Genomic DNA, 17,500 nt, shown 5'->3' with positions numbered 1-17,500 from the left:
CACGGACACAGACTTGAAAACCGGTTTTCGTTTGATCCTCAATCCACATATTCATGGCATCTTGAGGCCTGGCATTTCCACCTTGGCGTATAGTGGCAAGAGTTTTTGGAACAGAGGAAAATTGCTGTAAAAAACAGAGGTTTAGTTTACATTTTGCATTTAGTGTATGTTTTGTAGGGAACTATTGGTTTTATTTCCCCTAGTCTCGACATTTCGCGTTTCTTCCTCCTTCCCCTCCCCCCCCCCCCACGCCCCATCCGTTGCAGTCCCATCGCGACCCCTCTCGTTGCCCCTAACCCCCCTTCTCACCTCCCACACACATTTTCATCGGTCGCATTCTTAAACCGTCAGAAAACACTTTTGTCTATACTCTTGGTCTGAAACAGGTCCTTTAAAACAACAAACGATATGTCCCAATAAGTCATAGAGGTTAAAAGCTTTAATAAAAACTGTTCATCATCACAGGTTAATCCTCCCAATAATGCTAATCCTGTTTGATGTTTTGTGACGCAACGATTAAAGCACTCGAATTCTTTCGTTTTTTAGCTTGATTTGAGTGGAACATTCTATCCATGCCTTGCTCCGGCAGTTGTTCTCACTCACATGTCATCTGAAAGGATGTTGGGGTTGGGGTTTTTCGATATCTCTGCGTTCAACGAGGTCTAGCCCAGAAGTACTTAATTAATATAACATTAACCGACCGCGAAGACGGTAGAATTGCGGGGATTTAAAGAAACAAAGGCATTTCCAGCTTGTTTTAGTTTTCCACAATACATAAATCATGCAGAGACATACCCTTGAAAAGCCAACTCTTGAACATTGTGTTCCACTAGTAAAGGTTTTGAAAGAGACAGTGCCAACCAATGCCCCTTTCGGCTCGCCCTGGAATGAGACCCAATTCACAATGACGGCGCCGTTTGTGCCAAGACCCGATTCGAGCACGCAAATCCGGAAATTCCTACTCGTGACATTGGCGGTCCAAACGACAGCAGCATCGTAAACTCTATTACGATCTTCTTCGTGGCTGATTGATGCGAGAACTCGAATATTGAGTGAGTTGGAATATGCGCGAGCGAATATCACAAGTTTACAGTGGTGCAATATCGGGTATCTATTGGTAAAATTCAGCTTTCCACGTTGGAAAAATTGTGGCCCTGGTAAAAAGAAAAGGTTTCAGTTAACGCTGGCAGCATCTTATCACATTATTATTATTATTATTATTATTATTATTATTGTTATTATTATTATTATTATTATTAATTATTGTTAGCTAGTCTTCAGACGTATCTTCCCATTTTCAAATTGATTGGTTTTGGGAGTGGTGCAATTGTTAATCTTTGTAGGAAAACAGCCGGGTCATCTGAAACGTATGCGAGTGTTTTGCTGCATTGAAAATGAGCAAGAATTTTCACGGTGGAAAGCTAAGTATGAAGAGCTTTTGACAAGTTCCGAGACAGTCAAAGAAATGATTCCATGACAAACCTAGCAAATTTGACACATTAGAATTTCCGTATCTTTGCACTAGCGTTTTTCAAGATGATGGTATAGCGTTAAAGAAAAGTTAGGATGTTCCCTAAAGAACATACAAACAAATTGAGCGATTTATCTCACAATTATATCCACGTAACTTTTTACGTTTTCTATAAAACCCCCAGAACTCCACCTTAAAAGTTCCGTCCAAAAGAACATTGCCTCAATGACCTACCTCGTGGACGTTGAGCCAAACAGCCAACAGAGAACAATATCAAAAGCGTGGCGAACAGCTGAGAAACTGAAAACGCTCCCATTTTTGCAGAAAGGGAGGGAAATTTCAGAAAAATGGGGCTGCAGCCTGTTCCCTTTGCAAGACGTGCACACAACTGTAATCTTCCTGTAGTGCACTTACTAATAAAGAGCTCGCTTGTACTTGAAAGAGTTTTGAATTCTCATCACATCTTTCCGGGTCGATGTTTGTGAGAATCTGGGGCTTGAACAAAGGAAGTATACCTGAGAATAGAAGCGACTTGAGGGTGAAGTTTGGAAAGTCTTCTTCGCAAGAGCGGGAGAAAGTAGAATTTGATCAATCAGGTCCGGAACAAAGGGAAATATTACAGCAATATACGAAACTGCTAAGGAATAATAAGTGTAAATCGGATTTAATACGGCTGGTTTAAGCTGTTGACAGTACAGCACAGAGAACCAAAACCCAACGGATGAGGATTTTTTCCACGTTTTGTATTTTTTACAAAGCATTTCTTTTGACAAAAGGAATGACATCCGTATCTGTTTCAAATGATTAGCTTTAAAGACGGAAAAGTTGTAAAAATGCAAGGAAACAAACCTAACCACACTTGCGTGCATACGTTTGCGCTATCGGGTGATCTACGTTTGCAATCAATCCATCTAAGCTACACAAACAACTCTTGACACTCCAGCGCTGAAACGGGAGGCCAAAAGGCAATGTGTCATGATGGGGTGCCCTGAAAGTGCCCATAACTGTATGGGATGATAACTCGGGTCATGATTTTCAGCCTGTGCACTAATTAATCAGCAACAACGTGTTTGAACTGATATGATGAAGGAAATAAATAGGTAACCAACTACAGTGTATGAGCAGGAAAAAAGCATCTGTTTTTAACGAGAGGACGCTCTAAGTCAACTCATTAATGTATGTGATATGTTATGGGATATCAAAATTAATGGCCTTAATATGACGCAGGTAATTTGTTTTTTTTTTTACCTAATAAGGTCATTTCTGTTGTTCAGAACAACAGAAATGAACTTGTATTGAGTTGCAGTCATACAAGGAAATTCCTTCTTAATAGCGTAATCACTTAATAAGCCTATAAGATTCATTTTTAGCAGTTTACTGCAAAATTGGTTGTCTTGTTTAACCATTGCTATGCATCCTAGCCAACAAAGAATCGCTACCGCTTTTTTCAAAATCACTAGATAGACTTGGACATGGATTTTGGACAATCCGGAAACCTCGTTGAACCGCGACTCGCTCGATCTTGCTGCTCGATCGCCATTTGTGCTGGAACTATCAGTTTTTCACCTCGTTTCAGCTGTGTTTTCACATCATTCTACTTCATACGCCCTTGCTGAACTAGAATCAAGTCTTTACCGCATCACGTTGCTGAATTTGTTTTGGAACTACTTTGGACCACTGGACTGGAACAACGAACTTTGCTTTTTATCGAATTGACCTTGTAAATTTTCACTGGAATGACATAGAAACATTGTAAACCTTAGGAATGACATAGAAAAATTGTAAAACTTTAGAAAAATAAATAAGTGGTCGACAGCCGTGAGTCCACAGGAAAAAAAAAACAAAGGTCTCTCCTCTTTGAGAAGAGAGAGAGACCCTGGGAACGAGTTTACACAGTTGCTTATCCGTTATTTGAGGTTTCCTTGAGACTGTCAGTCACACTATAGATCACTTGACCGGCGCAAGGCGCCTTCATTAAAGGGGCTAGGTCACGCAATTTTAGGCAATTTCAACACTGATCGAATGGTCATAGAATTAACTAAAATATCAAAATAACTGTTCAAAAGTATTGAAGAACTCTAACAAAACACAGGGAAGCCAAGAAGGGACATAGATGGACAAAACTGGAGAGGATTGAAATGGATTGAATTTGGGTAAATTTGAAAAACGTCGGCCCACCTTTTTTCAAACTTATCTCAGTCTATATCAAAATGTCATTTACACAGCTGGAAAATCATTCTCAGTTGTTATGTGGCCGTGATTTTGCAAATGAAAGACTCTTGCTCTGCCAATTTGACGTTTGGAGCTCATAATTAACAAAATTAAACAAATTTACCTAAAATAGCGTGACCTAGCCCCTTTAAGGTTAGGGCTAGGTTGAGAACGCCACTAGGGAAATTTGGTGACAAAGTCTCAGCGTTAAAGTTACCATGTTTCAAGGACAACTTGCTTCATTGTCGATGGTAACTTTCCGGGTCTTGACATCATTTTACTGGTAACGGTCACCAGTTTGATTTTACTGTTAAGTTACCATTTGTAAATTTGGCGGGCTTCATTGCGCATAACGCCAAGGCGTAAAAGTTACTCCTGGAAACGAAGCAAGTTGTTCTTGACAATATGGTAACTCAATCGCGAAACTTCCTAAGGGGCGTACTCGGCTGAGAATCGTAGCCGGAAATGCTTCAGGAATGTTGGCTGAGTTGAATAATAAATGAATGAACTGTTCGAGTGAGGCTTGAGTTGCTTTCGCCGATCTACGGCATCCTAGCTGATGATCATCCGTAGATCTGATGATCATTGGCCGCAGATAGGCGAAAGCGAGGATTAATTTAAAGTTTTCAAAAGCAGCTCAGGACATCACTGGAACAGTTTATTAATATGTTATTCATCTAAATATGCTGCTAAAGGACAATATCAAACGTCTAATGAATGTTGGAGCATTTTTACATCTGACCTAGGGAAAAGAGAACGACAAGCCCTAATTCCTTTGCTTTTGACCGTACGCTATTCCGCGCGATGTAGGCCACAGTCGTCAATTTTGGGGTGATTTTATGGGCCGCCCGTTACCACTAAAGAGTGGAATGACAGGGGCACCCAACGACCAATTTGTTGTAAAATGTATTATTTATGTATTGTTTTTCAGTGTTGCTGGGAAAACATTATCTGTTCCTTTTTCCCAGCAAGACACACAAGAAATTTCCCAGCCAGCTAGATAAAATTGGTTGGTTTCCCAGCCAGCTGATCAAATTTATTTCCCAGCCAGGAATTCCGCGCGCTTTCAAATCCCTCGATCCGAAACGACCGAACAAAAGCGACAAAACGGGGACAAAACAGGTTTTTTTCCGCAAGCGCAATCACTCTGACCAGCCGTCGTATGTTTGTGACTACTCTCTGAGAGAGGGAAGGGGTTCTTTTTTTTTTTTTTTTAGTCGTCATCAGTCTTCAGAGTTTCTACAGCCAGCTCGGGTTGAAATGCTAGAGAAAGTCACTAATGCCTAGGCAAAACCTCTATCAATAACAAAATTTCCCAGCCAGCTCATCGAAACACCTGTATTTTTGCCAGCCAGCAAGATTCCTCTGGGGAACAGATAATGTGAGGAACAGATTCGTTGGGTGCCCCTGGAATGACTGCGTTATGCCGCGTAATACATCTTTCTAAGAATGGAAAATAATGAAACTCTTGTTGAAGGAAATTTTAATGATGAACTTTAACCTCAGTAAAGGAAAAAATTAAATCGTTCTACCACTAATGATCAAGGCTTTTTGATCCAAACAGAGGTTGGACTTCCGGCGTTTCGACAGAAAGTGAATACAACCCCGGTCATTAATCGTTGGAACGCGTGACACTTCACGGACACTGTACCCCGTCCCTTCCCCCCTCATAAATTTGTCAAAGTTGGGAAAAACCGCTAGTTTTGCGAGAAAATGTGCAATCACCAACTGTTTTCAACTTTGTGAAGGGGGAAGGGGGGGGGGGGGGGAATTCCCATTAAGTGTACCAACAATTTTGAACGGGCCGGGTTGTAAGTCTAGTTACGACTCTAGTGGCCACGTGCAAGCGTATTCTCCGGTCACGGATAGGTATGTCTCTTTAATAAAAAAACTTTTTCGCCTAAGAATATCTGCGTAGGCGGCTATCTATGAGGTATTTTACAACCGTCATATTGCTCAGTTTGCATTCTTTGTAACTCGTTATCGACTACAAATAGCAAAAACTCAAACCCTAGACAACAAGCAGTTTACCTTTTCAAATGGAGCCAAGCTGGGTAAAACTTAGAAATAAATCGTGAAATGGGAGATTTTTACGTACCTACAGTAGAATAAGAAAGTAGGATATGCTATAAGGTCCCAAACAGACAAAGGAACCCCCAGGAACACTGAAAGCTTGCAAGGTGCAGTGATGTCAAAGGACTCAAAGGACATGGCTTCTCGGAAACAGCTCCTTACAACTTGGTTTCTCTACACATCTTTTGGGTAAAAATGCCCGCGAACGAAGCGAGCCTTTTTGGCAAGACTCACCGTCTGCCGTGAAGCAATTTTATGGTTAATCATATCGGTATTGGAACCGTTTTTTACTGCCATTTAACACGACTGCATTTTGCACCAAGCAATGGAAAAAATGCAAAATTGCAGATTTCCTCAAGAAATACGAGAAAAAATGGATAAGAATTAAGATAAGAGGAAAAAATAAGGACGAGACACGTTAAAGGCAAGTGTGAGCACCTAATCTTTGATTACTAGACCGAACTTGAATTGCAGTTTCTTTACCTACCAAAACGCGTGACAGTTTCTTTACCAATTCTCGTCCTTCAATTTTGAGTTAGATTTTCCTTTTTTTTCAATCTGAAATTACATTGTTTATTACTTGTGTTGAATGAATTCCAAGAGACATCCCTTCAATCTTGGGAAGAAGCGCTGAATCAGCGGCTCCAAGAGCTTGTATGGCAAGTTTTGGTTGATAAGAATAATCCATCGTAAAAGAAGAAATAAGCACTAATGTTTTGCATCTACTGTTGATCTTCCTTTTTAGGGTTGGCGCTGTGATGATACCATTCTCCCTCCACTGGAGCCCACGGCCGGGAACGTTCAACTTCATTGTATTTATGGCACGGCGTCTTTTACAGGCCGAATTGTTCCTTGGGATGTCTGTGTAACAGGCAGCCCAACGGTATAAAACCGGTCGCGTATCTTTTTCTTTGTAGTCAGATATGGCAATAGACCCTATGCAAAAATGGCTGCCTTTAAATTATTCTTTTGTTCATATTCAAAATAGCCCAACTAACCTCGTTTTTGAGACAAAAATTCTAAAGAATTTGTTATCCCAAACGAGATTAGTTGGGCTATTTTGAATATGAACAAAAGAATAATTTAAAGGCAGCCATTTTTGCATAGCGTCTATTAGCCACGTGCTTGTGCTTCTCACAATCCCTGTTGGCTGGGGTTGTTGGATGTTGTTGGATGGGTGACCGAACATGAGATCCCGTGTTGTTGACGTTTTGTTCTTGTTTTTTTCTTTTTGTTCTCTATTTTCGAAGTAACAAATTGCATTAATTAACTCTTGCTCTTCCGCCATCGTAGCTTCATTTAAAAAATGCATTTTAAAAAAACTGTTTATCTCCGCTGCTTGTATTTTATTCTTACAAATTGCATTTTTTTAAAATTCCCTATCCCGTGGAAAGCGACATAAAAAGACTTTTACCAGACCAGCCCCGCTGTTGTGAACTCAAGCCCTCTAGCAAAAGATGTTATTGCGCCATCACGGCGGTGTTGTTACGAAACTGGTTTTTACATTGCATTTATAACATTTTGTGCGATTTCGAAAATATTACCCACCTTTTCGGAGTGCACTCTTGACGCAAAGAAACAAAACTCTCCTTTTTTTTGGCTCATTCACGGAGCGGATGAGGCATTAATTTGATGGAACATATGCAGATTGCAGTTGCAGGGCGTGAACTTCACCATTTTCATTCCCTTCAATATTTCCAAACTCCTATATGGTGATTAGAAGCCCCACTCTTTTCCCAGCTCTAGCATTCTAAGCGGACAACTGGGCCACGGAGTTCAGTACTTATGTTGCATGCAAAAATTTACTTTGAAAAACTTTCCGCCCGCGATGATTGACACAGTAACCTCACATCTGAAAGTGTTTAATAAAGTGGGCAGATGATTTTTCTTTTAGAACGGCAAGCTTAAAAGCAACAATAAAAGCAAGGTAATTTTTAAGGACTCCTTTCCTCGGGGGTTGCCTTCATTGGTTGCCCTCTGTGGTTAGGTCTGTGTGTTTTGTGTCCGTTGTGTCTGTTGTCTTAATTTTTGTGGAGGCGGGGCTCGATCCCCCGGCGAAGTTGGCGTGTTGGTTGCACCCTCCGTTTGGGCGTACCCACTCCCTCATACGGTGTGGGATTAGATGTTATGTCCAGAAGCCATTGCACTTACCCTACTGGGGGGCTGTCTGTTCGCCTCAAACACAAAAACGCCATCGCTCCGGCGCCTACCGTGGCGACGTCGACGATGAAGAAGATGACACCCTCACACCGTTCTACCTTCTTCATGGCAGTCATGGTGTTCCTCTCCCTCTGGACGTGCCGCCCAGCTCGTTTCCGACTGGGTAACTTTTAAGGACTCCTTTCCTCGGGGGTTGCCTTCATTGGTTGCCCTCTGTGGTTAGGTCTGTGTTTTGTGTCCGTTGTGTCTGTTGTCTTAATTTTTGTGGAGGCGGGGCTCGATCGCCCGGCGAAGTTGGCGTGTTGGTTGCACCCTCCGTTTGGGCGTACCCACTCCCTCATACGATGTGGGATTAGATGTTATGTCCAGAAGCCATTGTACTTACCCTACTGGGAGGCTGCCTGTTCGCCTAAAAAACACAAAATGTCAGCTACGCCATGCTGATGAGGCCCAAAAGGCCGAAAAAGCTGTCCATGGCTGCTAATTGACCGGGTGAAATGGTTGTGCGCATGCGTGATGTGTTGGCCACACCGGGTTGGTGTTAGCGTGTGTCATCTTGCTTTTATTGTTGTTAAGCTTAAAAGGTCTACGTTAATTCTAGACTTGCTTCGTTCTTGGGTGTTCCACTGTAAACAATTGCATAACGAATATGCCAATCGACCTGCGAACCAGTTTGTGCAGTCGTTCCAAAACATTTTGTCATTCGAACCAATGTGTTCAATCGGCCTTTGTCCAGCTTTGTAAGTCTTTCTGGGAATTTGTTTTCCTCAAAAACGGGAAAAGGAAATTAGGAATAAGCCTTTAATAACCAAATACAAAAAGAAATCAAGTGAAAAAAGGTTTTATGTCTTGGTTAATGGGATTTTGCGTAGGCCTGCCATTCAAGTACTAACTCCACTGTTGTGGAAACTTCAGACTCTCGTTCCCAGGGTCTTTCATCTTCCCTCGCTCCCGGGAAGATGAATGATGTCATAAAGTTATACATAATTGGTTATGTAAATGACAACAAAATAAATCGTGAAGGAAAAAAAATTAAAATGGGAATCAGGCCCAAACACTCACATGCTTTGTGAGTCAACATCCTCTCAGCAGCGGGACTGCTAGTAGCCTGCGAACGCAGACGTATTTCCGGCGGTCGTTTCTCTCCCCCGAAAAGTACTTTTCGGGGGAGAGAAACGATCGCCGGAAATACGTCTGCGTTCGCAGGCTATACTGCTAGGGGATTCCATTGCCATTCCTTCCAGTACAGGATTCAAAAAAATGAAAAGAATATTGAAAAAAGAGTTTTCAAGCAAGCAACCGTGGACAATATTCCTGTCGGTGTACGTTGGATCAAACTGGCTTGATCTGATCGGCGTAATTACAAACGTAGATTTGATTTAGTAATGTACTATATTTCGGCTGCCGAAGCCAGCCTTTAATCAGCCAAGCACAGAAGAGAAATCAAGTGAAAAAAGATATATCATTCCAATTTGGTTTATACACAAATTAAACCAAAGCAAACGAATGAAGCGGCCAATCTCCAGTCAGTATTCCAAAGAAATCTCACATTTTTATCCCGGCTGACATTCCTCGAAAAGGAAAGTAAATTCTGGTCGTATTGCCGTGCTCAGCCTGATTGTTTCCATTTGCAAATTTAGTAGCATTAAAACAAATACCTGCTGGTTAAAATTACAGACTCATCTTTGTGGCAAACTTTCGCCATTTTCCGGTGATTCCGATTGTGCATCCCACAGAAACGCCCATATAGGCGTCTTGTTTTTAGATTTTTTTCCCCCCATGAAAACAGACCTTCATCAAGTCTTGCATGAGAAACTATTACCCATGGGATTGGGAATGGCCAGTCGTGCAAGGAGGGTTTTTGTTTCAGGCCGGAGGCCGGACGTTTCGTCCGGTGGTTTCCCATTCCATGTCCGGAACTTTGATACAAATATTTGAGGGGTTTGTTTTATTTTTAATTATATATTGTAATTTTTTTGCTTACTATTTAAAGAGAATGAGTGAACTCCAGCCTTGTCTGGGAAACTGATTCTTGGGGTTCCAGAAACAGTAGAAACAGCGTTTCTGAGCGTTCTATTTTAGAAATTTTTCTTGGGGGGGGGGGGGGGGGAAGGACATGCCCCCAGACACCCCTAGGTAGCTCGCGCCTTGGGGCGCCAAAAATGTCACAACCGATGCTTTCAGAAATATGTCCGCTACTCTACAAAACTGTCGAAAACCTGACCTCCTCATATCCAACGCGCGGTTGGAAGATGAAAACATTATGCAAATTTTGGGTAAAGCCGAGCAGGGAGTGGGGAACCCTGTGCAAGCCAAATCTTATTTTAGAACTCGTCTAAAAACACCTTGATCTGTAAATATACCTTTACAAACAACTTGTATTGATGTTGTAGTCTGGTTATGGACTCCTTCCCTCTCCACCAATGTGGCTTCGCTTTAATTTCAGCACTTAATGTCACATTGAGTTGAGTTTCTTAGCTCACTCCTCAGTCTGCTCTGAGAAGTTTTTCTTTAAGACTGGATTTGACCTGCTTTAATTCCATGTGATTTGATATTGAGCCTGAGTTGACTTTTTCATTCCCAAGATCAAATCGTTCATTCTCCCAACTAGTACAAATTTTTTTTTTAAGGGGGGGGGGGGGAGTAGTCATGAAAATTTGTGTTATATCAAGATCATAGCTCTTTAAAGCTGAAGCCTATGACTACGAGTCTCCCTATGCAGTATATCCGTGAGTCAAGCTCTGCACGACTAATAATTACATTCGTTTTGAATTATACCTGTCTGACTGACATTTCAATGACATTGTGAGTAGCATTTTCCTGCTGGTCATTCCTTGGAGTCAAAGGATTCGTACCCAATAGAGCTCGCATACAAACTCTCTTAAAAGTGAAAAGCTTGGGACACCACTGAAATCAGATAATTAAAGATTATGTATCAACACTTAAAAGCTTGGCTGTGTTTCAACCACCACTTGTTCTCTTCAACTACTGCTGCACGCGGTAAGATATTCCTCCAGTAAACTATAATAGTTCTAGGCAATGTGACATCTGCTTCGTTTCTCGGCCGTAGGCTCATGCAGCGTAACTATGTCCTCAAAAGTGTCCCGGCGTTGGATGTTCCGGGCCATCTGTTCAATACTCTATGGGAGTATTGAATTTCGTGTGTTAGGGTTAGGGAGCTGAACAAGCCCCTCTGTTCCTCCCACGGCTTCCGCCGGCATTGACCAGCCTGTGCTGTATAAACGTAGGCCGACTTGAATGGTTGGTGAGAGTAAGGGCAGTAAGGACAGCAACAGACGGGAAACAAAAAGTCAACATCAGTAAATCTTTGAAGTTACCTTCTCAAGGGTTTTCATTCTTCGTTTCGTCCAAGTATCGGCCTGAGGGGGTGAATTGATGGTTATAGAAACGAATCAGCCGGATCTAACACGATTCTTTACCCTTCTGTGATGCGAAGAAATTATCACGCAGTATTTACTCTTTGGACTAAAATCGAATCTGAGGTATTCATCGCTTTCAAATATCGTACCGGTTGTGAATCGTTTGGAAATCATTTATCGCAAACTCATCTGCTCAGTTAAGTACCTATTTTTCCGATTGAGGTTTCCGAAAACTCCTGGCAAGTGTCAAAATTCTGAGAGAAGAACATCATCTTCAAATTAATCCTTTACCAACAGGAAATTATGTAGGAAACACGATATCCAGTCGCGTTTGTTTCAAGAGACCTCGTGGTCAGTTCGAAACGGTTTTATTTTTCCTACTGTACGCAAACGTATCAATTTACAGGGGGGTGTTCACCTGTACAAACAAACTTCAAGGCTCGGATAGAGAAACAGGGAGTACATTGGGAATCAGTCCGTTAATTAAGCAGGGGTCTTTTTGGGAGGCCTGAAAAGCTACAAATGATAAATCCACTTAGTTTGAATACCTAGAGCCACAAAACAAAAACGCAAAATAGTTCCAGATCTTTGAAAGCCTTTACTACTTTGGAAAATACAGAGGCACCCGAAATGTACACGAGAGACGTCTAAGAAGCACATAACCGGGGTAGGATAGCTAAATTGCGTGTCAATGAATTTCGCAGTACCACTGGTAAGCACTCCCCCACAATAACGCAGAGTAACCCCCCTGCCCCCCTAGGTCCCAGGGGATACGAAAATACCGAAAAAGCTGCTTCTTCCATTTAACAAGCAATCTACGCCATTCGAGAGTTGTAATCGACTTTAAATTTTTTTGCAGCTCCAAAACTACAGGATACTAGTGGTAAATGCACCCGGAAATTTTTGGCATTTCCCCAAGCACGTCATCTTTAGTGACTGTTTGTTTTCCCTCCAAGTTGATAACAAGGAGTTATTTTTTGTGTTCGGAGGTGTTGTTTTGGAATTTCTCTGTGTAACAACTTCAGCTTTTGAGCGTGTTATCCCTGAAAATCAAGGAGGATATCAAGTTATTTTTAGTGACAACAAGTTAGCCCTAAAACACCGCTATCACGAGTGATCTGTTTACGGTAGAATAATCTAGTGTTTCTTGTTCAAACGGAAAAGAAAAATGAAATTTTTTTGACAGAAAAGGAAAATGAATTTTCGCGAAAGCAAAATGGCGGCCGATGTTTTAAAAAAGTTTACAATGTTCTGTACCTTTTTCTATGAATTTAAGGGCGTAATTATTTGGTCCTATACATGTCGACCGAATCTTCATATTAACCCGAAATGGTCTCCAATTGCGGAATTCCGCCAAGGAGATTGGCTTAAATCTCCTTGAATGGTCTTTCTATTAGTTAAACCAATAAGATCAAACGATGAGCTGTCAAAAGTGGCGGTTCTCGTGAAAGATTCCTGACTTAGTGACCTATTGCTCTCCTGCGGTTGACGAAAGTCGATACTCACTCCACAGGGAATGCATTCACCGAAGAACTATTTCACACGCATTTCACTTCGTGACACGCAGAGAATCGCAGCTATTGAGAGCGTCTTGAAAGAGAACTTCGGGTTTTTCGTTGACTTTGCCACTAAACAGGTATTTGTGATGAGCAGCAATTGATTTGCGACACACAGGACACATAAGCGTCACTGGTAACAGACGCGTGATTCAAGGTCAGTGCATTCGAATGCATAGTTTCGTTTTTGTCTAGCGCGTTTTCTCTTGCCGAAGCGTCCTCTTTTCGTTGCCACTATTGACAAACATGTAAGTAAGAACTACATTGTTTACACTGAACCATGTGCTCCTTCCTTTCTAGGATTTGATTAATCAACTTTCATCCAGCTGAGTTGTTGCTATGACTTGAGCAAAGAGTTCGATCTTTTCTCACAGCAAGTACGATAACTTTTATTGGATACGATTGACTAACGCCCGGCACAGTTAGCGTGCCCAATAGGATTTCATGCGCCAGCCTGACAGATGTTAATTCAAATCCATGCGGACAGCCGCTTCACTACAAATCACCGAAAACGGAAGGTTTGGCCTATCGGCCCAGCGGAATAGCACGGGCTTCACAATACATTCCGGGCTGTCTTAGACCAAGGTCATCTGCAGTTTTGTTATCTGAGTCCAAAGGAATTTTTAAGAGTTGTTTAGGCCTTTTCTTGGAAGTGTTTAGACTACTTGATTGTGACAATGGAGGAATCTAAACCCGAGATAAATTCAGTGAACCGAGCGCACGATCAAGAAACCCAAACAACCTTTGATATAAACCACAGGGAACCGACCATTACTCAAAGGACCCCTTCAACTGATGCCATAAGAACCCATGGTTATAATGGATATAACCACAGACATGCTCCAACTTGGAATGTGAACCACTCCTTCCATTCCCCGGGGTATCCAGAGTACTATCGTTATGACATGCATTACACAGGCCACCATCATCCTCCTCCATCCATTACGCCATCACACAGTAACCACTACTACCCTGGACGCACAACACATGGGCACAGTTGCCCTAGTCCCCTTATGCAGCCTCATTTACCAGCAGCACCACCACCCTCCCATTCCACTTATCGCCCCTATCCATATCATTATCCTGAAGGATTTTATTCTCACCCCCCTTTGCCTTTGCACGGTGTCTCTTCTTCTCTACCGATTCCTTGTGACAGGAGACACACGGACACTGAGATTGCTTGCCCAAAGCCAGAATGGCCACCTGGTTATCAGCCCTTTGTAAAACCTATCACACCATCAGATTATCTGTTATCTCTGAATCGCATCCCAGTATCTGACTATGGTGGACCACCATCCACAGCAACATCATTGAGGTCAACCGTCATTGATTTACCAAGGCTGTCAGCAAAAATGAGTCGCAAAAGGGCAATGTCCAATACCCCTTCATCGGTTGAGTCCATCGACCTGAATGCCTTGATAAGAGGCTCACCAGATTCGCTGTCAGGGTACCTGGGGCCAACAAGGGTCTCTTCAGCAGGATCCTTTGGTCACTTAAGCCCCATTGGATTTTGCACATCTCCTGGAGCAAAGCAAGCATCTCACTATCCCGTTCCTCGTAACGTGCTCATCACTACTCCTCCTATAGCCCCACCACGCATACCAACTCCACCTTCCATGAGAGACACAGTGCCAAGCTCTACAACTGGTATGGATGGAACAAAGGAGGAGACTCATGACAGCATAAATTGTGCTGAATCAGCATTAGTGTCAAGCAATAAAGAAATGGAAAGTGCCAGCTGCAAGGAAGAAAGTATGGATATCTGTCCCCTTGACTCCACTACATCTCCTGGAACATCTGAGGTGAAGGTAAGTACATCTATCAAAATTTAATTTCACAAAGCACTCTTCCTCCTTAGAAAAAATGTGCTGTACTAATCTATTATCATATTTAAGTATGAATATCATCATCACCATTTAATTGAAAGGGGGAGCAAGGTTGGCTTATTCGTGATTGCGCTCACCTTCCACCAATGTGGCCCAGGTTTGATTCCAGACTTGTAGCCATATGTCAGTTAAGTTTTTTGTTGGTTCTTCACTCTGCTCCGAAAGGTTTTTCTCCGGGTTCTCCGTTTGGTGTCAGGGGACAATGATGAAGATGACGACGATCATAAGGGGTAGGGGGATAAATCAAGATTCTGCTGTGTTAAAATGACAACAACAAAAAAATACAACAGACAGTATTTGGGAAAATACTATAGGATGATTAATTTGCAGGTTTATGTTGTGATAGGAAAAATATAGAATATGCAGTGTCAAGAATAGAAATTATAAAAAAGTATAGAAAAAATGCAGAATATGCAGTGGCAAGGATTTCTATGCTCCTCCTGTTCCACTCAATAGGGTACATGTGCCATAATCCAAGTACATGTATTATTTTGCTATCTTCTGCAGTTCACTCTGGACAATATTCACTATTTTTGAACATTTTGGGTGTTATTTGCATTAAAACAATAAATAGCCAGTTCACTGAAGCAAATATGATGCAGTCCAAAAGAGTAATAAACTTGAGTTGCTCTTATGTAAAGAACCCCTCAAAATGTATTGCATTATGAGATTGGGAAAATAGTCAATGCTAAATCTAACTGAGAAGTCATTCAATATTTTTAATTAAAGAATTCCTAAAATGTAGACATATAGTAGACATAACATGCATTAAAATAAAACTTTCTAAAATCACCTCAGTTGTTTCAAATTGAATTTGTAATAACAGATGTTAAACATTTATTCCTGATATAAATTTCAAGAGAAAAAAAAATTCATGCCATGAAAAGATGACTGAGCAACAAAATGCCAGTTGATAGAGAACTGAAAATAATTGAATATGTCAATTTCAAGAGATTGATCCAGTGTAACTGTTGACCTGATATCTCTGACATCACATTTTTATCTTTTGATGACTAATGAAATCATTTAACTTGAGATAAACTTCGCATGAATGTTTAACTACCATGTAGTTGCACTTACTATTTATGGCACATAACAATTTACAATTATAACTAATATGAGTTACCTTTCACCGGTATCAATAGAAATACTTCTGATCACCTATTCCAGTGACAATACCATGAAACAATAATGCAATGCATATATGCACTTCTTATTCAGGCATATTTGTCATAGTTGTGGTGATGGTGTGAAGTTACATCTCTTGAAATCATGCTGCACTAACCAGACCTTCAGAAATTGATCATTTGATGCAAAATTACAATAATTATTTTACCTTAAAGTATTACATTATGATTTTGCTTGGCTATCTTTTTGATGAAATGTGCCTTAAACTTCAATTAATGAGCTGCAAGGCATTCAATATTGTGCTTGGTTTTGTTATAATATTACTTTTTTCATCCCTGTAATTTAGATTTTTGAGCAATTACGCTGATTAGAACAAACCACATGCAAAAGTTTTTATGGCAACTCTGCATCCAATTTTAATTCCCAACCTGTTTAATTAAAGAGCATAGAAAACAAAGGTCTTTGCAGTTAAAACCTTCACAGTCCTGCTGAGATTTAGGGGTTATCCAGTTTGCCTGAGGCAGTATGCATGAACACGTCATTATTAACCTCCTTTTTACAAAATTTCAAGAAAGCACAATGGATGTAATAACATAATGCCTTGTTTTATTAAGGATTAAAGACATCTGAAAGACAAATTCTGAAAAGTAAGGTGACATGAAAAGGGTTCATGTCAATGGTGTTCTCTCTGTTTTAATTCTATTGTAGGCAGTTTTTTAATGTCTTGATTTACCTCACCACCTTTCATAAGGTGGTCAGTAATTGCATCTCAATCTGTTGCATAAATTTTCAACTATATGTGCATGAATAGTCAGTTTTGTCACAAAATTACTGTACAAGTAGTCTTAACTGCTTTTAAAAACAAAGTATCTTGCCAAAAGCCACACTATTATATTTCCATCGGATTAGATAAAGGTATCTAGTTCGTTGTCTCCAGAACTCCAAAATTTGTCAGCATGCAAGGCTACAATAGATTAAAGATTCCTTCTCAAAGGACATGAGGACATGAATCAACATGTCATCAAAGCACTGAAGCTACTGTAGGTTCAGATATGGGTGTTATTATGACACATTCAGAGAACACAACCTGAGTTCAAAGGCCATATTTACTTTCAAAGGTATAGATAAATTAACTTATTTATTTTCAACAAACATTTTTGAAGGAAATGTTCCAACAGATCTTATTTGACTGGAGATGCTACGCAAGTTGAAGTTTTTGGCAGCTATTCAAACCAAATTTTAGAGAAATTAATAGAAGTTCATACCATTCCTGAACTCATTACACTTTACTTACAGATTTTAACAGGACAAGAATCAATCCAGACTCATTATACATGTACATTTCCAAAGGGAATTTGCTGTTGAAAAAATGTTGACGCAAAGTCTGGCCAATAGAATTGAACACATACACTTTGCCAATTACGCAACCAAGAAATTATACTCCTTGTTGTGGTGTCAAATGTGCCCCACTACGTGAGGTACTCAAGAAGAAAAAAAAAACCCATTAGCAATGGCATGAAAAGACTCTATATACCCGTTTTTTTACTGTGTTGTTATTTATTCTTATGTGCTTCCTCTCTTGTGCATGACTTTAAGCATGGCTTACTGCATGGAATTTAACCTCAAGTTTAGCAC

The 17,500-nt window shown here is 40.8% G+C and overlaps 2 protein-coding genes and 1 long non-coding RNA gene across 4 annotated transcripts in view; 1 reads left to right on the top strand and 2 right to left on the bottom strand.

The window, feature by feature from the left end:
- LOC138043949 (uncharacterized) overlaps positions 1–1,986 on the bottom strand; it is a 23,495-nt gene extending 21,509 nt beyond the window's left edge. The window contains exons 1-3 of the mRNA XM_068890485.1: positions 1,706–1,986; positions 796–1,154; positions 1–124 (exon numbers count right to left, since the gene is read on the bottom strand). The exon at positions 1–124 is cut by the window's left edge and continues 41 nt beyond it. Coding sequence (XP_068746586.1) covers positions 1–124; positions 796–1,154; positions 1,706–1,787 — 565 coding nt within the window. The 5' untranslated portion in view covers positions 1,788–1,986. The remainder of the gene's footprint in view (positions 125–795; positions 1,155–1,705) is intronic.
- Positions 1,987–10,316: 8,330 nt separating this feature from the next.
- Positions 10,317–11,743, bottom strand: LOC138053448 (uncharacterized). Its single transcript, XR_011133220.1, has 2 exons — positions 11,501–11,743; positions 10,317–11,168 (listed from the first exon to the last, which is right to left on the bottom strand). It is a non-coding gene; the product is annotated as an uncharacterized lncRNA (long non-coding RNA).
- A 1,026-nt stretch (positions 11,744–12,769) lies between these two features.
- LOC138043932 (transcriptional activator GLI3-like) overlaps positions 12,770–17,500 on the top strand; it is a 17,245-nt gene continuing 12,514 nt past the window's right edge. Inside the window, exons 1-2 of one of the 2 annotated variants that reach the window (XM_068890473.1) lie at positions 12,770–13,008; positions 13,152–14,659. In XM_068890473.1, coding sequence (XP_068746574.1) covers positions 13,529–14,659 — 1,131 coding nt within the window. In that variant the 5' untranslated portion in view covers positions 12,770–13,008; positions 13,152–13,528. The remainder of the gene's footprint in view (positions 13,009–13,151; positions 14,660–17,500) is intronic. The other variant, XM_068890465.1, reaches the window with a different exon arrangement.

This window comes from Montipora capricornis, chromosome 1 (assembly GCF_036669925.1).
Source record: "Montipora capricornis isolate CH-2021 chromosome 1, ASM3666992v2, whole genome shotgun sequence".
NCBI classification, from domain to species: domain Eukaryota; kingdom Metazoa; phylum Cnidaria; class Anthozoa; order Scleractinia; family Acroporidae; genus Montipora; species Montipora capricornis.
This window is presented reverse-complemented; position numbering and strand designations above follow the sequence as displayed.